At 37.3% G+C, this 18,206-nt stretch overlaps 1 protein-coding gene across 1 annotated transcript in view; it reads right to left on the reverse strand.

Annotated features, from left to right (window-relative positions):
* LOC125230485 (calmodulin-binding transcription activator 2) overlaps window positions 1–18,206 on the reverse strand; it is a 177,732-nt gene that overhangs the window by 26,452 nt on the left and 133,074 nt on the right. The window contains exons 4-6 of the mRNA XM_048135646.1: window positions 10,603–10,674; window positions 1,261–1,405; window positions 19–65 (exon numbers count right to left, since the gene is read on the reverse strand). Of these exons, the coding sequence (XP_047991603.1) occupies window positions 19–65; window positions 1,261–1,405; window positions 10,603–10,674 (264 nt within the window). The remainder of the gene's footprint in view (window positions 1–18; window positions 66–1,260; window positions 1,406–10,602; window positions 10,675–18,206) is intronic.

Here is an 18,206-nt window from a genome sequence, read left to right on the forward strand (position 1 = left end):
TTTGGTTATGATACATACTGTGATTTCCAGTTCGCTGTTAATGTCGGGCTCATCTTCGCTGAAGACTGAAAAAACAAAAAGGAATACGTTAATTTTTGATGACCTTTATTGCATAATGTTTATGTATAGTTACATAGTTAGATATATGGAATAAGAGTAAAAGAGAATCAGAAACGTAGATTATACTGTTTTAGGGGTAGGACTAGGAGATATCAATATCGATTTTGATTTAAGTATGCTGCATAATAAAGAGCGATGTGTAAACAATACCTAAATACCGCATCGAGGGTTTAATGGTGAAACCCGATAAGTCGAGGAAAATTATCTGCAATTTTCGATGATGTTATTAATTTTTGCCAAAATAACAACCTAATATTTTTGACATAAAATATACCAACATGTTATAGTATCATTATTTCCATACAGAGTATCCGTTATTTTTGTTTGTTTGAGCAAAAATCAGTGTTAAAATATTAATCAACCCCAATCAAAACTCTGTGAATAAATAATCACCCAAACAAATTAAACGAAGTAATCATCAGTATTCATGAGAGCACGGATTAATGCCGAATAATTCAATTGAATTTTCCGATGTCATAAATATTCAATGGCGAGGAGATTTTCTGTAACTTCTGTTTTTACAATTATTTTATTTCTGAAGTGAGAAAACTTCTTGATTAAGATTTAAAATAGGACTGACTTCTTCGAATCGTTCTTGATTTTCGTGTCAGTTTTATATTTTAATAGCGACTGGCACAAACATAAGAGTTCCCAATAAGTTTTGATTTCAGGTACATAAAGAACTGGAGAAAATATAATTTTGCCATTATTTACTAAGCTATTGTTTGTAGAAAGTTTCTTTGGACTAATAAATCACACAAAAGGTCAGAAGGTTGTGGTAAATAACAAGAATTATTTAGTATTCCCGATAACATTGTTACTTAATAGAATAACTTGCGCAATAATTACAGAACGTTACACCGAATTCTAAGAACAAATTAAAATATTTTCAAAGAAAATTAAAATATTTTAATTTTTATTTTAAGTAGTCACTTGGAGGCCTTGCCCACTTTTTCTTTGTATATGACATTTATTTCATGTTACACCGAATGTATGAAAAACGTTCACATGTTACGAGTTCATCCTTCTTTGTCAATTTATGACTAACCTTACGTCTTCCAAATATTTCAACTTCATTTATTATCCTTATCACATCATCGTTAGCTAGAAGTACGTCATATGCATTAACGCCATACTCACACATAGGCTTGAGTTGACTGACAAGTTCATCTTTCGTCCACTCCTTCTTATCCGCCCACAGCGCCAGAGATGGCGCCACCGTCGCCAGTTTATTATCATCAGGGTACGGCACGTTCAAATAGTGTACCAGCACTATGTCGGGATTCTGCGAAGCAAAGTTCTATATTTACTTTTGTTGCTACTGCCACGGTCTAAGTTTGTAACTGGTGATTGTAAACAAAAGGATTTTCTAATTGTTGAGAAATGTTATTGTATTGTGAGGATGTGTACTACACTTGACTGTCAATGACGAATGTAATTTGAAGTTGATAAAAACATTTTGAAGTTTATGTTTTATGACTTTTGACTTGTGACCGCAGAATTGTAGCTTCCTCACTCAATGAATCAGCTGACATGAATCAGATGTTACTAGCGCCAATGGCACCGCACCATCTCACTTTTTAGTTTGTACACCTACAATACCTACATACTTAGTTTAATTATGTACCCATGAATGGGACACATGAATATGACGTTTTTAACTTCACCTTAATGCTGTCAATATTTATTAACTGCTTGATAAATCTGTACACAGTGAGATTTCAATTTTCGGGACTTTAGCCGCGCCATTATTAACACTGATAGTCCAACATAATGCGTAAGTTTCATACATGGGAGCCATTGAAAATCACTGAATGGTTCTGGACAGGTCATTACGCCAGAATACCCTTTAAACAGTTTTCGATGTAAATCTGTACCTACCACGAAGTTTCATTAAACTTTATTGAAATACTTGGCATTTTGCGTTTACATCAGAGAAGTTGAAGTAGGTACATTTTTTTTCAGCGCACTTATGTGAAATGTCATGAAAAGAAAATTCAAAATCTAACAATCTCTCATGAATTTGCCAATTTTTTATCTATATCTTACATTCCCGAAGTTTCATAATGCAATCCTAATTGAAATGGAACTTAAAATGTTCACTACCATCCTCCATTAACAAAAACATGTAATTAAACTCGGGTGGACCTATTAACCTCGTCAGTAAATGCATCCCCCGAAGCAAAATTACTGTTGAAAGTAGGCCAGATACGCCTTCATGAAGGAAGGCCCCTAATTCCTCAAGAAACCCCCTAAAATTAAACACTCGCACTCTATGCTTAGTGACATGTGAAAATTTAGTGCGAGCATTCCCCACTCCTTACTAAAGAGAATGTGGATAACGAGCGAACATCATGCTCGTAAAAAACCCTACTAGTACAACCAATGCAAAACCAAAAAAACCTAAGCGGCTAACATGCGAAAGTAACGTAAGACCTTTTGAAAGTAGACCGGAATAGAAGGGCATAAAACAGTAACTGAACAAGCACTAAATCGACTCACGCAGTTAAACTAAAATAAAGTAATACACAATATTTTAATTTCCAACGCGAACTGTAAAACGTAGTACGCCGTAATAACTATCCATTTGTCTTCAAAATGGCGGCAATAAACATGGCGGACATTATTTATGTAATGGCCGCCGCCCAGGGTTGGCACTTCGCACGTGTGCTTTATTGTTGTTTTTGTGGTTTTTCATTAACAACGATTAAAGTGTAATGTAAACAATGTTGCTTTTATGAGGTGCAGATATTTCAAGTAGCTGCATTTTACGTAATTGTTAGTTGTGCTATGCTTAAATTAATGGTGTTTCTCTGAATAACAAATCGGGCAGACACCTTTTATGTTTTATTGTGTTGCATAAATCTGAAACGATTGGACATTTAGAATGTTCGTAATTTATGGAGCCAATTACGTGTGCTGTGGCAAATACTACGTCATTCGTATATTGCAAAGAGTATTTTTTTCTGCCACAAAATTAATTATAATTTAAGTTTGACTATTTATTAAGTTCAGAAAACAATTTTTGCTAGTTTCATTCTGATAATCTACTATTGACTCAAGGCCTCTTCCCTTGCTCACACAACTTTTGTCTTCCCATTATCACTATCTACACATAAATCTACTGAGTTTGCTCTTCTGCTAGTAGTATCCTATCCACTAGGCAGGATTTGTCGTCGTATTTTAACATTAACTATTTTTATTCTGCAGTGTCAACCCTGGCTGTGATGCACTTTTACGGCTGTCGAAGCAACCCTACGAGCTTAGACAAAAATGCAGATTATCTGCTGGGACAAACTGAGAGAGATTTTGTTTTCTTTTATTTACCACAAGCATATGCTGGAATTGTCTACGTATGGAACGCGTCCGCGAACGTGTTAACATTACCTATTTTTATTCTGCAGTGTCAACCCTGGCTGTGATGCACTTTTACGGCTGTCGAAACAACCCTACGAGCTTAGACAAAAATGCAGATTATCTGCCGGGACAAACTGAAAGAGATTTTGTTTTCTTTTATTTACCACAAGCATATGCTGGAATTGTCTACGTATGGAACGGTATGAAAGTTTGCGATCTTTATGTAGATTTTATAGTTATTGCAAATCAAATCGTGAAAGTGTTGTTTGATGTAAATATGTGTTTCAAAACTTCGTTTTGAAAGAGTATTTTGAAAACAACATTTGTACTAATGGTTTTATAATCTTAAAAAACTGGATAGGTACTTAAGCATAATTTTGGTTATAATTTGATGATTCGATTGATTAGCGTTTGAAATGAAGAATCGTCATATTCGTCATCATTGCTACCCTAAGTGTAAGGCCTGAGTGGACGCTTGGAGCGGATCGTTCGGTGAGGCGTGCAGCGGGGCGGCGAGCATGCGTCCATTGTATTGCACTATGCAGCGTCAACTCAGGACACTTGTATAAGCTTCAATTGTTTTATACGCACGCCGCACGCCCCGCCCCGCTACACGCCTTACATACACAAAGAAAACCACATGAATATGACAGGAAGTCAATTAATTTGCAAACCCTAATAAACCTGCTCTAAATGAATTTCAATGGCTAAAGTTCCCCTAAAGGGCCTATGTAACATGACTTTACAGTACGCAAAACCGTAAAAACCTACAAAAACGCCGTTTTAATTTTTTATTACTCCCTCGGGCATTCGTGACGGCCCGCCATTAAAGCACACGTGAAAACTCCGTGAAAGTAAACATATTCGTTGCAACACAACTCTTGTATTGTCACTAGTGATGTAACGATAAGTCCGAGTGCAACACTTAATAGGGTGTTCCCGGGAATATTCGGGAATGGGATATAATAATTATTATTTTCGATAAGAAATATGTATAAAACTGTTAAAATAATCTAATTTAAAATAAATATTATTACACGAAAAAAATATAAGTAGTAGTAGTAGTAGTAACTTTTATTGTCCAAAAATACATTAAAAATAACATACATTGAGATGTGAAGTACAAAAGTGAACTTATCCCTTTGAGGGATCTCTTCTAGTTAACCTTTGATTTTTTTTAATGTTGCGCAAATTCTATGCATAGCTTGGCGACCGAGTTCTATTTTATTATAAAGAAAAACGAATGAGAAATCGAAAATTCGCCTTTCCCGAGACCTAAGACTAAGCTAGCTCGAGTTTTCACCCCCGAAGACCCACATAACTTCCAAGATAAACAAAAGTACAAAAATTGCACGCTTAAAGGTATTAGATATAATTTTTGCAATTCTTTCCTATTTCATGGAGCGGGAATATACCCACGTCACATCACTAAACCACCCATCGACACCTGTTACAACGCAAACACGTTGCAATCAGATATTCAATTACACAAACCAACCAGCTTCATTCCCACCAGACAATTTCAAACTTTACCCCAATCGTATTACCAACTTTAGTTTCATGTTTTGACATTTCGCTTCGATGGTATTCGGACTTTGTAATGCACCCGCTAATCGCACTGGCTGGTTATTTCATGTTCCGGTTACCGTTTTCGGTGGTTCGTGGAACGTGGATTCTATATTTGAAATGGCACCTGATTTGTAGTTAATTGTCGATGCAACAGACAAGTTGTATCGACCTTTGAAAAATTATAGACAAAAGGGATGTATCAATCTTTAAAAAAAACCGGCCAAGTGCGAGTCGGACTCGCCCACCGAGGGTTCCGTACAAACTTTCTTTCAAACTACCTAGTAAAAATAATCTCATATTTTCATATAACTCTAATGACTTGACTAGAAGACAAAAGTATAGGCACTAATGAGTATTATTGTGTATAGCGCCATCTCCCGGTCAATTTGCTAACTAATTTGCGCGACCTGGTTTTTCAGAGATAATTCTTTATAATGTTAACCGATTTAAACAGTTTTTACTTTATTGGGCAGGAGATGGTTTACGTAACATCTCGTATTAATTTGAAGTACGATGTGCATCCGCAAGGGTGGGTAAATTGAAAGTAAAAATCTGAAAAGTTTTTTGTGAATAAAAAAAAAAGTATTCAAAATACAAACACGATTATATTTTTCCTGTAATATTTAGCATAAAACCAATGTTCACTAAAATTTTCATAATTTTTAGTTGGTAAACTTCGGAGATAAGGGGGGGGACGGTATTTTTTTTTTCATTTTCCTTCAAAATTCTTTTTTTTTCCACAACAAAAAAAATATAAAATATAGCTTATTTACTTTCAACTTGAGCTCTTTCCAACGATACTCCACTTGACCTAGTAACTTGAAATTTACAGTTTGCCCCCTTTCATTTTGGCCATTTTCTACAATTAAAATTAATAAATTTAAAAAAATTATACCTTCTATTTGTAGAGGTTCACAATGTTCACAACTATTCCAAATTTCAAGTTGATAGCATTAGTAGTTCTCGAGATATTTAGGAATGTGACAGACGGACAGACAGACGGACAGAGTCGCACCATAAGGGTTCCTGTTGTACCTAAAAAGGTACGGAACCCTAAAAAGTGTACTTACTCTCCTCTGTTAAATAGGTTTGACTTGACCAGAATTATACGAGTACGCGCCATGTTGCGGAATTTCAGTAGAGCTATTTTCTTGAATGAATGAGACTTTATTCTAAACACATTTACAACAACATCAAAGCAGCAGGCTTATTTATTTATTTCCCATATAGGTATGCAAGATACACTTATGTCCGTCAGGTTTTTCCATACAACTAAAACAACTGTTATTACTTACTAATAACTTTACTAATAACTACTACACTTATTACTAGTACACTTTTTTTTTTATACTACGTCGGTGGCAAACAAGTATACGGCCCGCCTGATGTAAAGCGGTCACCGTAACCTATGGACGCCTGCAACTCAAACAGTGCCACATGCCTATCGGCGCACTGCAAGTTTATTTTTGTTTCGTGTATTATAATTATGTATGTCGCTAATTTTTTTATAATTTAAATATCTTTTTCTGGCGTACATGATAACTTCATAAATAAAAAGCGAGGGCAGTGTTATGATGTTGACTTCCCTAAAACGGTCTCTTAGCGAGGTAAGCGGGCTTAGGTTATATATTGCCCTCACTGCTCGCTTCTGAAGAACAAATATACTGTCAAAATCTGCAGACCTTCCCCAAACCAGGACTTCATATGACATGAGACTGTGGAAATAACTGTAGTAAACTAATTTAGCTGTTTCTTCATCCGTAATTTGTCTTATCTTTCTGACAGCATAGGCAACCGAACACAATCTATTACTTAGACTAGTTAAGTGTGCACTCCACTGTAGATTTGAGTCTATAGTTACGCCTAGAAAAACTGTACTGTCTGAAAATTCTAAGATATCCTGTCCAAGAATAAGACTGGGCTCACGGTGCCCCTTAAATCTAGGAAAATAAATGAAATTGCAGTGCTGAGGGTGGCGTATAAACATCTAACTTCATCATGGTTAAGTTACTTAGATTTAAATTGTGTTGCGGACAATTTCTATTTCTTTTCACTTCTCCTTTAAACAAAATTTGGATTTTAAAATATCGAAATCTCTAACTTTTATAACGCTCATAAAACACGCTATTTTCCTAAAAGTTTTCCATCTATGCTTGTTTACTACCACCTATTAAACGTTCTACCTTTCCCCACTAATATACCAAGTTCAGTCTCATTTCAGAAACGAATCCATCTCGAAAATTGTAATAAATCCCGCGATCCGTTTAAGGAGTTAAGGACTGATGCAATTCGGGCACATTCCAACGTAGGTATTTGCTCGAATGTGTTGAGTTAAAGCATTAGTCTACCACCTTTAAAGGAAAAAACTGTGGATTAGGTTGACTACCATCCTGTTTTTTTAAGACATTGTCATAATAATGAAAATTTCTCTAAAATATTTGACGTGTGTTTGTTTTTTTTAATACCACGTCGGTCGCAAACAGGCATACGATCAATACGGTCCGCCTGACGGAAAGGGGTCACCGTAAGCTATGAAAGCCTGTAACTCAAGATGTGTCACATGCGCGTTGCCGACCCATTAGAAACTTGTATACTCCTTTTTTGAAGACCCCCTACAAAACAATTTACCGCCTTAGTAACTTCACAAGTTCAATCTCAGGCCCCGTATCCGAATGGCATTTCTACAACGCGAAACGAAAACGAAGCGCAGCGAAAGTTAGTCTAGCTCTGTCGCGCCAATCCGCAAGAGCGATAGAGATAGATATCTACGAGCGTTTCGTTTCGTGAGCGTTTCGTGAGCGTTTGTGTTATTCGGCTACGCACCCTGTTCAGAAACGAATCCATCTCGAAAATTGAAATAAATCCCGCGATCCGTTTAACGACTAGTGCAACTCGGGCGTATTTCAAATGCGCCAATACTTTCAATTTTTCTCGAATGTGTTGAGTTGAGGCATTGGAAGAACACCTTCAAAGAGGAAAGGCGGGTGATTAGGTTAAATACATATCCACGTATTTAGGGATATCTGGGCGACCGAGCTTCGCTTTTATTGTATCACATCTTTAGACAAAAAAAACTCTTATAAATAAAAAAAAGCTTTATTTCTGGCCGGGATTCGAAACCCTGACCCGCGATGTGCCTGCGAACATTAGACCGACCTCTTACGACTGATCTACGCTCACCCGATGCGCGGTCGGCGAAATTAACGACCATATTTTGCGTTTACTAACACGAAAGAAAAAGCTTGAAAACTCGAAAATTCGTGTTTTGCTAGATCGATTTTTAATCGCCGAAAACCCTCACATAACAAATTTCAGCGAAATCGTTAAAGCGGTTTCCGAGATCGTCACAAGAAGAAATATACAAGAATTGCTCGTTTAAACTAAAGGTATAAGATACAGCACAGAATACATATTAGTACAGATACAGTTACTGTTTTCTTTGATTTTTTTTTATACTACGTCGGTGGCAAACAAGCGTACGGCCCGCCTGATGGAAAGCGGTCACCGTAACCTATGGACGCCTGCAACCCAAAGAGTGTCACATGCGCGTTGCCACCCCATTAGAAACTTGTACATTCCCTTTTGGAATAAGTCAGTTCTGTAAGTCCTCCCGTCATCAGCACGCCGCACCCTCGTTGAGCTCTGGCAGCCTTACTCACCGGCAGGAACACAACACTATGAGTAGGGTCTAGTGCTATTTGGCTGCGGTCTTCTGTAAGGCGGAAGTACTACCCCAGTTGTTGGGCTCTGCTCTAGATTCGAGCGAGATGATATCCGCTGTGCTGTGCCCTACCACACAAAGCGGAATATCATTCGCTATGCCCTACCCCCTACAATATTTTTCAATAACTCAGGCAAAGGAAATCTTTAGAGAATGCCACCTGAAATTAAGTGCCACTTGTACTGTTTTTGTATTGTGCAATAGTGTTTAAACAAAATTAAATAAATAATTTTAGTATTAGTAAACGAAACGCCAAAAGTGCATTTACCATTTCGCAATCACCCAACTCCCCTCTACTCCCTACCTTCCCAGTTCAAACCAGACTTTCGTGTACATCTACACAACCCGACATAAGTCCTAACTCTTCTATCGCAGATATTGAACCAGCAAATTTGTGGCGCAATAAATTTTATACGTACTTCAGATGCCTGGGGATTCGAGGTATGACGTGGTAACTGAAAATGTTGGAATTCCGAGACAGCGGCGAAAGGCGGAATGTTGATATTTTGCCTTTGAGTTGAACATGTTGCTCATTTCTTTAACTCGATTCATTACTTTGAAAGATGGAATGGATAGCGGACACATATCGATGAAATCTGTCATTTGATATTTACAGTGACAACCTCCAGCAAGATATTTAGAATTATTTAAAGTATCGAAAACGTTTAGGCATCGTCGTCTCTGAACAGTATGCGTATGCATGTTCATATACACATTATCCGATCCGATATCGGAAGTCGGAAGGATTTCAATGGAAAAAAACCAAGATTGCGCCTGTAATGTGTGGGATATCGGTCCGACATCCGATATCGGATCGGATAATGTGAAAACGCACTTAGTCGAAACTGTGCGGCATAAACGGCTGCATCTTTTGATTGCTTTGGCTTTGAAGTTTGATTTTATCGCAGCTCCAAGGGACAGTAGACCTGAGTATTTGATACATTCCTGTATTTCGCTAAAATATTAGTAAAAGCTATTTAACTCTTAAGAGGGCTTTCATGTGAAAAATAGTGAAATCGCAAACGAGCGCTTAATTATACCATGTGTGGTATCAAATTAAAGAGCTTTGCGAGTAGTTTACAAATATATAATATATTATAGGAATTTCGCTACTTGGTCCAACAAAATATGAGAAAATGTCCGAAAGTGGTAATAATTGTAACGGTGAAGGCTCGTTTACAAAAAATTGCCAAAAATATATAAAAGAAATTTATAATCACTAAGGAATAAGAGCAATTTTAGTAAACGTTGCAGATTAATTTTGTATGAAAATAATTTCAATGTTATGTAGACTTTCAAAGAAATTGTCACTTAATTATACGTAATTTCTGTAAAAAATTCAACTCGTCTTAGCCTCGTTTACTCTTTTTCAAAACCTTATAATAAAAATGTAGTCTGAGAAGATTGTAGTACAGGATATACGTATTATAAATTTTCCAGTTTCAGTATTCAAAATTGTCCAAATTTTACAAATAAGATCGACTAATTCAACGCTATACGCGGGTTTTCCTAAACGTGCATCAGAAAAAAAATCATAAATAATTTAGTGAGTTAGTTTTCGAAAATCCCGTCTGATAAGAATCAAGATAATAAGATTCTCTAATTGAAACTTTAATTAAATATGTCTTATTAGATAAAGGAAAGTGTAGTATTTCACTGACTAAAACTATCAATTTTACATTATTTTGACGTTTTTCTTGAAAGCAGCCTTAAAAGTCATTTAGTGTTTTCTTTGTACATCATATTTTGTTCATCATAAGACGGCACTGTTTAGTTATTGTCTTAGGTGTTGGTTGAACATGTTGTTTGACCTACACGAGGGGACTTCAAGTTACCTGCAACAACCAGTAGCACCGCCTGTGGAAAGTGGGCAGTATCGCCGAGTGCACGTAGCAACCGTAGATGCACTGAAACAAACATACATATTATATTAGTTAAAACAACGGTAAACTCTTTAATTATAATGATGATGAAAACGGATTTTTACCTACACGAAAGATCCTTATTAGAATCAGAATCAGAAATGTTTTTATTGCAAGGTTAATATGATATTTACAATAATAGTAAAGGTGTAAGGTACATTTTTTGAGTAACACATAATCTACCACATCAAGAGCATGTAATAATATTTTCATTATATTTGTCTCACAAGTTTTATGCTTATTATAAAATTATTACTATCATACTATGGATTAATTGACATATATTTGGAATTTATTTGTTATACAATACTTCATCGAAAAAAAAATCAACAAAATGATATCGTCTGAAGACCCGCGATCGCTGACTCTGAGCAACATTAACTTGCCCTTGTAAATTACTTATGGTATGTAAGTACTAGTTACCAGCAAATATAAAACGTATATTTTTTAAATTCCATCGTAGTTTCACTTTTTAGGGTTCCGTACCAAAAAGGTACAAAAGGAACCCTTAATTATGGTGCGAGTCTGTTCGTCTGTTTTTTAGGTGTTCACGGACCTACAATGTGCTGTAAGACCAGTCCCAACCAGGCAAATTTTTCCAATTTCGAATTTGGAACTTTCTTATATTTCCATAAAGTTCAAAGCTCAAATTTAATTAGTACTTGTACAAGTGCGCCGGGACTTACGAGGGTTATATTTGCTTTTACCTATAACCCTAACTTGGCGAACCACTCCTACAACTAGCCGGTTTGCGATGCCACTCGTGTCGAGTCGAACCTACAAGTGATCGCCGGCCCAGGGGACTCGCTGAATAAAACATGGCGGCTGGACACAAAGGGTACGAGACATAGGAGGTAGCGATTTTAAAGTGAGATGCTATAACCACTCCTACAACTAGCCAGTTTGCGATGCCGCTTGTGTCGAGTCGAACCTACAAGTGATCGCCGGCCCAGGGGACTCGCTGAATAAAACATGGCGGCTGGACACAAAGGGTACGAGACATAGGAGGTAGCGATTTTAAAGTGAGATGCTATAACCACTCCTACAACTAGCCAGTTTGCGATGCCGCTCGTGTCGAGTCGAACCTACAAGTGATCGCCGGCCCAGGGGACTCGCTGAATAAAACATGGCGGCCGGACACAAAGGGTACGAAGCATAGGAGATAGCGATTTTAAAGTGCGATGCTATAACCACTCCAGCAAGTAGCCAGTTTGCGATGTCGCTCGTGTCGAGTCGAACCTACAAGTGATCGCCGGCCCAGGGGACTCGCCGAATAAAACATGGCGGCCGGACACAAAGGGGACAAGGCATAGGAGGTAGCGATTTTAAAGTGGGAGCAAGTTTGCGATGCCGCTCGTGTCGAGTCGAACCTACAAGTGATCGCGCCGGCCCAGGGGACTCGCTGAATAAAACATGGCGGCCGGACACAAAGGGTCCGAGACATAGGAGATAGCGATTTTAAAGTGCGATGCTATAACCACTCCTGCAACTAGCCAGTTTGCGATGCCGCTCGTGTCGAGTCGAACCTACAAGTGATCGCCGGCCCAGGGGACTCGCTGAATAAAACATGACGGCCGCACACAAACGGGACAAGGCATAGGAGGTAGCGATTTTAAAGTGAGATGCTATAACCACTCGTGCAACTGGTCCACACCCGCCCGCCCGGACGCAAAGGGATAGGAAATCGCAATTTCAAACGACTGAAAATTATTTTTAATTTTTCAGTAAAGACCTTTTCCTCGTCGGTCAATAAACAAATATTTATAGGTAAATGTCAATTGTCGTTGTAGTAAGGCTTTTGAGTAAAGAAGTTACAAGGCGAATCAAATTTAAATAATGTGATACATTTCAAATTAATTAATTTGTAATTTTTGTTCTTGCCTGTGTGTTTATTAAAGTGGATGTTTAATAATTATATTGGGTTGGTAAGAAAGTAATGAGCGAATCATAACCAATATTGTAATTTTTATTTAATTTATTATTTTAATCATTTATCAAAAATATAACGGCCTTCGTTATCTACTACTTGTCTCCGTCGTTCTGGTAAAGAATGAATAGCATCGGCGAAGAAGTTCTTAGGTTTAGATTCAAAAAACTCAGCTATGTACTGTCGTAGATGGGCTTGATCATCGAACTTTTTTCATTCAAGGCATTGCTTAGCGATCTGAACAATGCGTAATCCGTAGGTGCCAAGTCTGGAGAGTACGGTGGATGAGGTATCACTTTCCAACCTAGCTCCAATAGCTTTAGCCGAGTCACTTTTGCAATGTGTGGGCGAGCATTGTCGTGTAAGAAAAAAACTTTAGCATGCTGTGGACGATTCTGACAGATTTTTTGGTTTAAATTTTCAAGCTGATTACAGTATACTGATGCGGTAACAGTCATTCCACTTGGTAGGAGTTCCCAGTGAATAATACCATGAATATCCCACCAAACGGACAGCATAACTTTTTTCGGGTGAGGCTCTGTTTTTGGTGCCTCTATTCCTTTTTCGTTTGGAGCTAGCCACTGACGTTTGCGTGTGTGATTTATATATAAGACCCATTTTTCATCTCCAGTGATAAGATGGTCCAACCAGTTGAATGTGCGGCGAAAAGACAGAAGTTGTATGCAGATATCGGCACGGCGGTTTAGTTGATCTCTATTAAGTTCGTGCGGTATCCAAACACTGTATTTGTAGTTTTTTCCCAACTCGTGTAAATGTGTTTCTATGGTGACATGAGAGCAGCCTAACTCGGTAGCAAGAGTACGACTCGTTAGCCTCGGATCTCCTTCAATGAAGGTTTTTAATTTGGCTACATCAATCTTCACCGGTCGACCAGACTTAGGTTGATCTGATAATGAAAAGTCGCCTCTACGAAACCGCTGGAACCATCGTTTCGCCGTGGCCTCAGACACAACTTCATGAGCAACACGCTGACATATATTACGCACTGCTTCGGCGGCTGAATGGCCAGACTGAAATTCATATAGTAAGCAATGCCTTACATGCACTTTTAATTCGTCCATTTTCTTCCTTATATTAGCTCGGCGACAGCTAGTGAATGACTGACGAGAAACTGTGCGACTCGCCCTTTATATACTTTCGACCATAGAAGATTCTAGAGCTCTCTCAAAAATTTTATGTGGAATTCAATCGATCGCTCATTACTTTCTTACCAACCCAATAACTATAAGCTCCAAGTGACTGTCCAGGGGCTTTTTTTAATATGAATAAACTTTGACGACTATGTAGGAAACACAATGCAACGCAGAGTTCAGAGATGTTCGTTTTATAATAATTCCCTATAGTTGATACTCTAAGGCTAGACACTATAGTATGTTAGGTATGATATTTTTTTATGCTGTATTTATTAGTTGATACTCAAAGGCTAGACACTAGTATGTTAGGTATGATATTTTTTATGCTGTATTTATTCTAATAAATAAAAGTCGTCAAGACATGATTGTATTGTACATACATACATACATACAATCACGCCTGTATCCCATAAAGGGGTAGGCAGAGCACATGAAACTACTAAAGCTTCAGTGCCACTCTTGGCAAGTAAGGGGTTGAAAGAAAAAGAAACTGTGACATTGCAGTGACAGGTTGCGAGCCTCTCGCCTACGCCACAATTTCCCACATCCCACACCCATATCCCACAGTCGCCTTCGACGACACCCACGGGAAGAAAGGGGGTGGTGAAATTCTTAACCCATCACCACACAGGCACAGGCATTGTATTGTATTGTATAATTAAGCTTATTTGTGGTGCGCCTACCGCGCATTGTACTATCAGCTGCAAGTGCATGGCGAATTCATCAATGAATTCATTCATAATTTCTCCATGCACTTTTGCAGCTGATAGTACATACACTTTCGGTAGTGGTAAAATAATTATGGTTATAGAGTTTTTTACCCCAAAATTGATATAAATCGCTATCGCCTATGCCTCAAACCGCAGACACTCAGAGAGGCTCGTAAGTGAGTTACCTCAGGTGCCAATTCCAGCTGGCCGTCTCTAGTTTTTGATAAAGTAAGCTATGCTGATTGCATTGCCGACCGAGTGGAGTGTATTCTACACCGTAAACCTATATTTAAAAGTCCAATGGATTTCAAAGGTTCAATTTCAAAATTTAAAAAGAGCAGGAATTTGAACAGAATTCTACTTTAGGATATGTATTTTTTTTAAATACTCATACTCATACTCATACTCATTTATTTATAATATTGTTACATATTACACGTCACAATTGATTTAGGTACATAGTTATTATATGGTATATTAACATCGATTTAAACTTCTCTAGATACACTATCACCTACAAATTCGGCACTCAAAAGTGTCCGATCGCTTAGTTGCAAATGTGTGCGTCCAGTTGACAAACGAAAACTTCGCAATGTAGTAAAAACTACTTTCATTTTTTTACAAAAACAACGTTATTTCTTAGTACTTAAAGTTCAATTTCAAATGCAAGCAATTGGCGGTTATGACATTAATGAATGTGATCATCGCGAAAGCCATAAAATTTTATTACCGCAGATCGCAGGTGTGCATATTTTTAAAAAAATCTACGTCTTATTGCAACCAACTTAAGTTTAATTTCGTTTGCGCTGCAACAATCTAAACGCCATTTTTACATTGGGAACGAGGATGGACAGAGGCATCATGGGAGTCGCGCTATGAGATGAAAGGCGAGAATGAGGAAATTTGCGGTATTTTTGCGAAAAACTGTTTTAAAAAATCCTATTAGATAGAAAATTTCTTAAGGAACAAAACGTTTGGTATAACATTTTTCGAGATGTTGCGTATTTTAAGCGAAAAAAAATGAGTTTTTACTGTACGATATTTTTATTGATATTATCTCAAACAAAAAAATATATAAGGTACGGCGGGACAATTTGGACTGGGGGACAATTGCAACTGAACTGATTAATATCTCCACGTTTTGCAATGTTTGCATTATTAAATAGAGTCAACTGAGGTATATATATATATATATATATATATGTGTGTGTGTGTGTGTGTGTAGGTATGTATATATATAACATATGTGTGTGTGTGTGTGTGTGTGCGTGTAGTGAGTGTATGTGTAGCGATTATGTGAAGGTAAACAGTTGAGGGATTGTATGTGGTGTGTGAGGGTGCACTTGGAGAATATGAATTAAGTAGCTATTAAAACAAAGAAGAATTGAACGATGACATTTATTTATTATTCTACGTATAATTTCTTTCAAAGCTTTGTTTGGGTAAATCTTCTCTCCGCTCCTCAGCTATAATCTTGCGCCATTTTTCCCTTTCAACGTCTTGTTTTGGGAATCTGGAATAAAAAGCTTTTTTATTACTTAAAAACGAATTTGCTATTCCCGGGTTGTTTCTTTTTATAATTAAAGTAATTTATAAGATATGTATTAATATTATTGAATTGAAATCATTTATTTCAGACTTATTGGTCCATAATAATAAATAAATACATACATTATTAATATGAAATGGGCTTCTTTTACAAAAAATATAAATTAGCGACTCCATCATTCCATTTTTAACTATGTTCCACTTCATCCATCTTTTGTCGCCGTCCGCTCATTACTAGTATAGCGCGAGAGAAAGAGACAAACTGCGTAAGACCAAATCAAGGAATTTACTTTAATTATTCTAGAAAATAAATGTTTTTTGTAAGTTAGGAAGCCATTTTGACCACAAATGCATAACATTATAAAATTATTAACAATTACTTACCGGAAATACGATACGTCATCCTTTTTCAACGTATATAAGGTGTTATTTTTGCACTTTTTTACGGAGCACTTAGGCATGTTGCCGACACGGCGGATGAAGCGCTACTGACCGCCCAATTGTGCTTAGAACATTTTCAAGCACAATTTGCTGCGGACACATTCTAAGCCGTGATGGTGCATCTAGGTAGTTTAGATCGATGTATATTAAAATTAAAATTATTAGTATCATTTTAGATCTATTGGGGCCCTCCCTTTGCCCAGCGGTGGGACACTGTAGAATATTTATGTAGGCTATTAATAAAAATAAAAATAAACTTTTTGGAGCATTTTGATACAGAAATAGGAAACAATAAAACATCAAACTATGACAAGGGCTTATTTCAGTTATTATGGATGAGCATACGGTATTTGATGATTACCGGACTGAATCGTAAATATCGTAATAATTTTAAGATCACTACGTACTTACCTACTCAGAAGTATTTCGAATATCTGAACTGGATAGTTAAATTAAAATTCAAGTAACCTCAAAAGTATATCATAAAAAGTTTTTTTTTTAAGTCGTTTGTAGTTTTAGTAATACTGTTTTTTTGCATATTGTGTAGTTTTAAGTTTATTACGAATAAATATTTTTGATTGATTGATTGATTGATCAAAGCAGCTGCTGAACACCTGTTAAGCCCTGTTTGACCCTACAATAAACAGACGCGACCACGATAAATAAACATTACTAAAAAGTTGGCGACCCCTGCTTAAACAGGTAGAACTAAGATAAACTAGTTCCAAAATTGGCCACAATTTGTATAACCCACTGTACCAATACAGTCGTCGAAAACCATTCGCCTAACCCAAATGGACACTCAAATCTAAATCAGGCGGCCATGCTTGATCGTATTTTTCGGCTATTCCGGCCAATAACCGGCTCTGTAGTGGGTTTTGGGGGGATATCTGGCCGTCTGTGGAAAGTGGGGTGGGGTAAGCGATGAGCGGAAGTGATTTGGTTCTTGGATTAAATTATCTAAATAGAATTGAGAATAAAAAAAAATATTAAGAGCGTATTAAGAGCAATAATTGACAATATTAAGCTTCAAGTCAGTGGAAAACAGGAGGCTACGCAGGATCGGGACAGGTGGTGTGCCACCAGCCAGAAGAGTTTAATTGTGTCACAAAAAATATGTTGCTAGGCAGAGTGATGGTAGGTGGACTAAGATGTTAACGGAATGGTGGCCGCTTACAGATGTAAGAAGTGCTTAGCATGTCTTGATTAGCGACTTGTGTGTGACAAAATATTGATTCAATCATTTTTCAAGTTTAATAGTTGCTAAACATACCCTACCTACCCAAAGGTTGTCTGGTAGAGATCGCTCTTTAGCGATAAGACCGCCTGTTGTCTGCCTCTATTTATAATCATTTGTTTTGTCTCCACTGTATCTTTTTTCTGTATCTTTTGCTGAAGTGTGCCAATAAAGAGTATTATATCTATCTATATATCTATATGGTAAACTTGCCTCACTCGGTGACACGCCTAATTCGGTGATACAAGCCTTGAAGCACTATTCCAAAAGACGATTTTTGGTTATTTGACCGAATTAGGCGTGTCACCGAATGAGGCGAGTTTACCCTACCCTAGGCTCAATACAATAGACCGTGACAAAAAGCCGGGATAGCGCAAGGAAAGTGATTATCACCCGCTTCCGCCTGTAACTTGTACTGTTTAAATATCTAAACGAAAGATGTGGCTTTTACGACCCGCCGACTGGTAATGTGGCTTGCTTATGTATTAGCTGATTGGGTG

The sequence above is a fragment of the Leguminivora glycinivorella genome, chromosome 10, assembly GCF_023078275.1.
Source record: "Leguminivora glycinivorella isolate SPB_JAAS2020 chromosome 10, LegGlyc_1.1, whole genome shotgun sequence".
Classification (NCBI taxonomy): domain Eukaryota; kingdom Metazoa; phylum Arthropoda; class Insecta; order Lepidoptera; family Tortricidae; genus Leguminivora; species Leguminivora glycinivorella.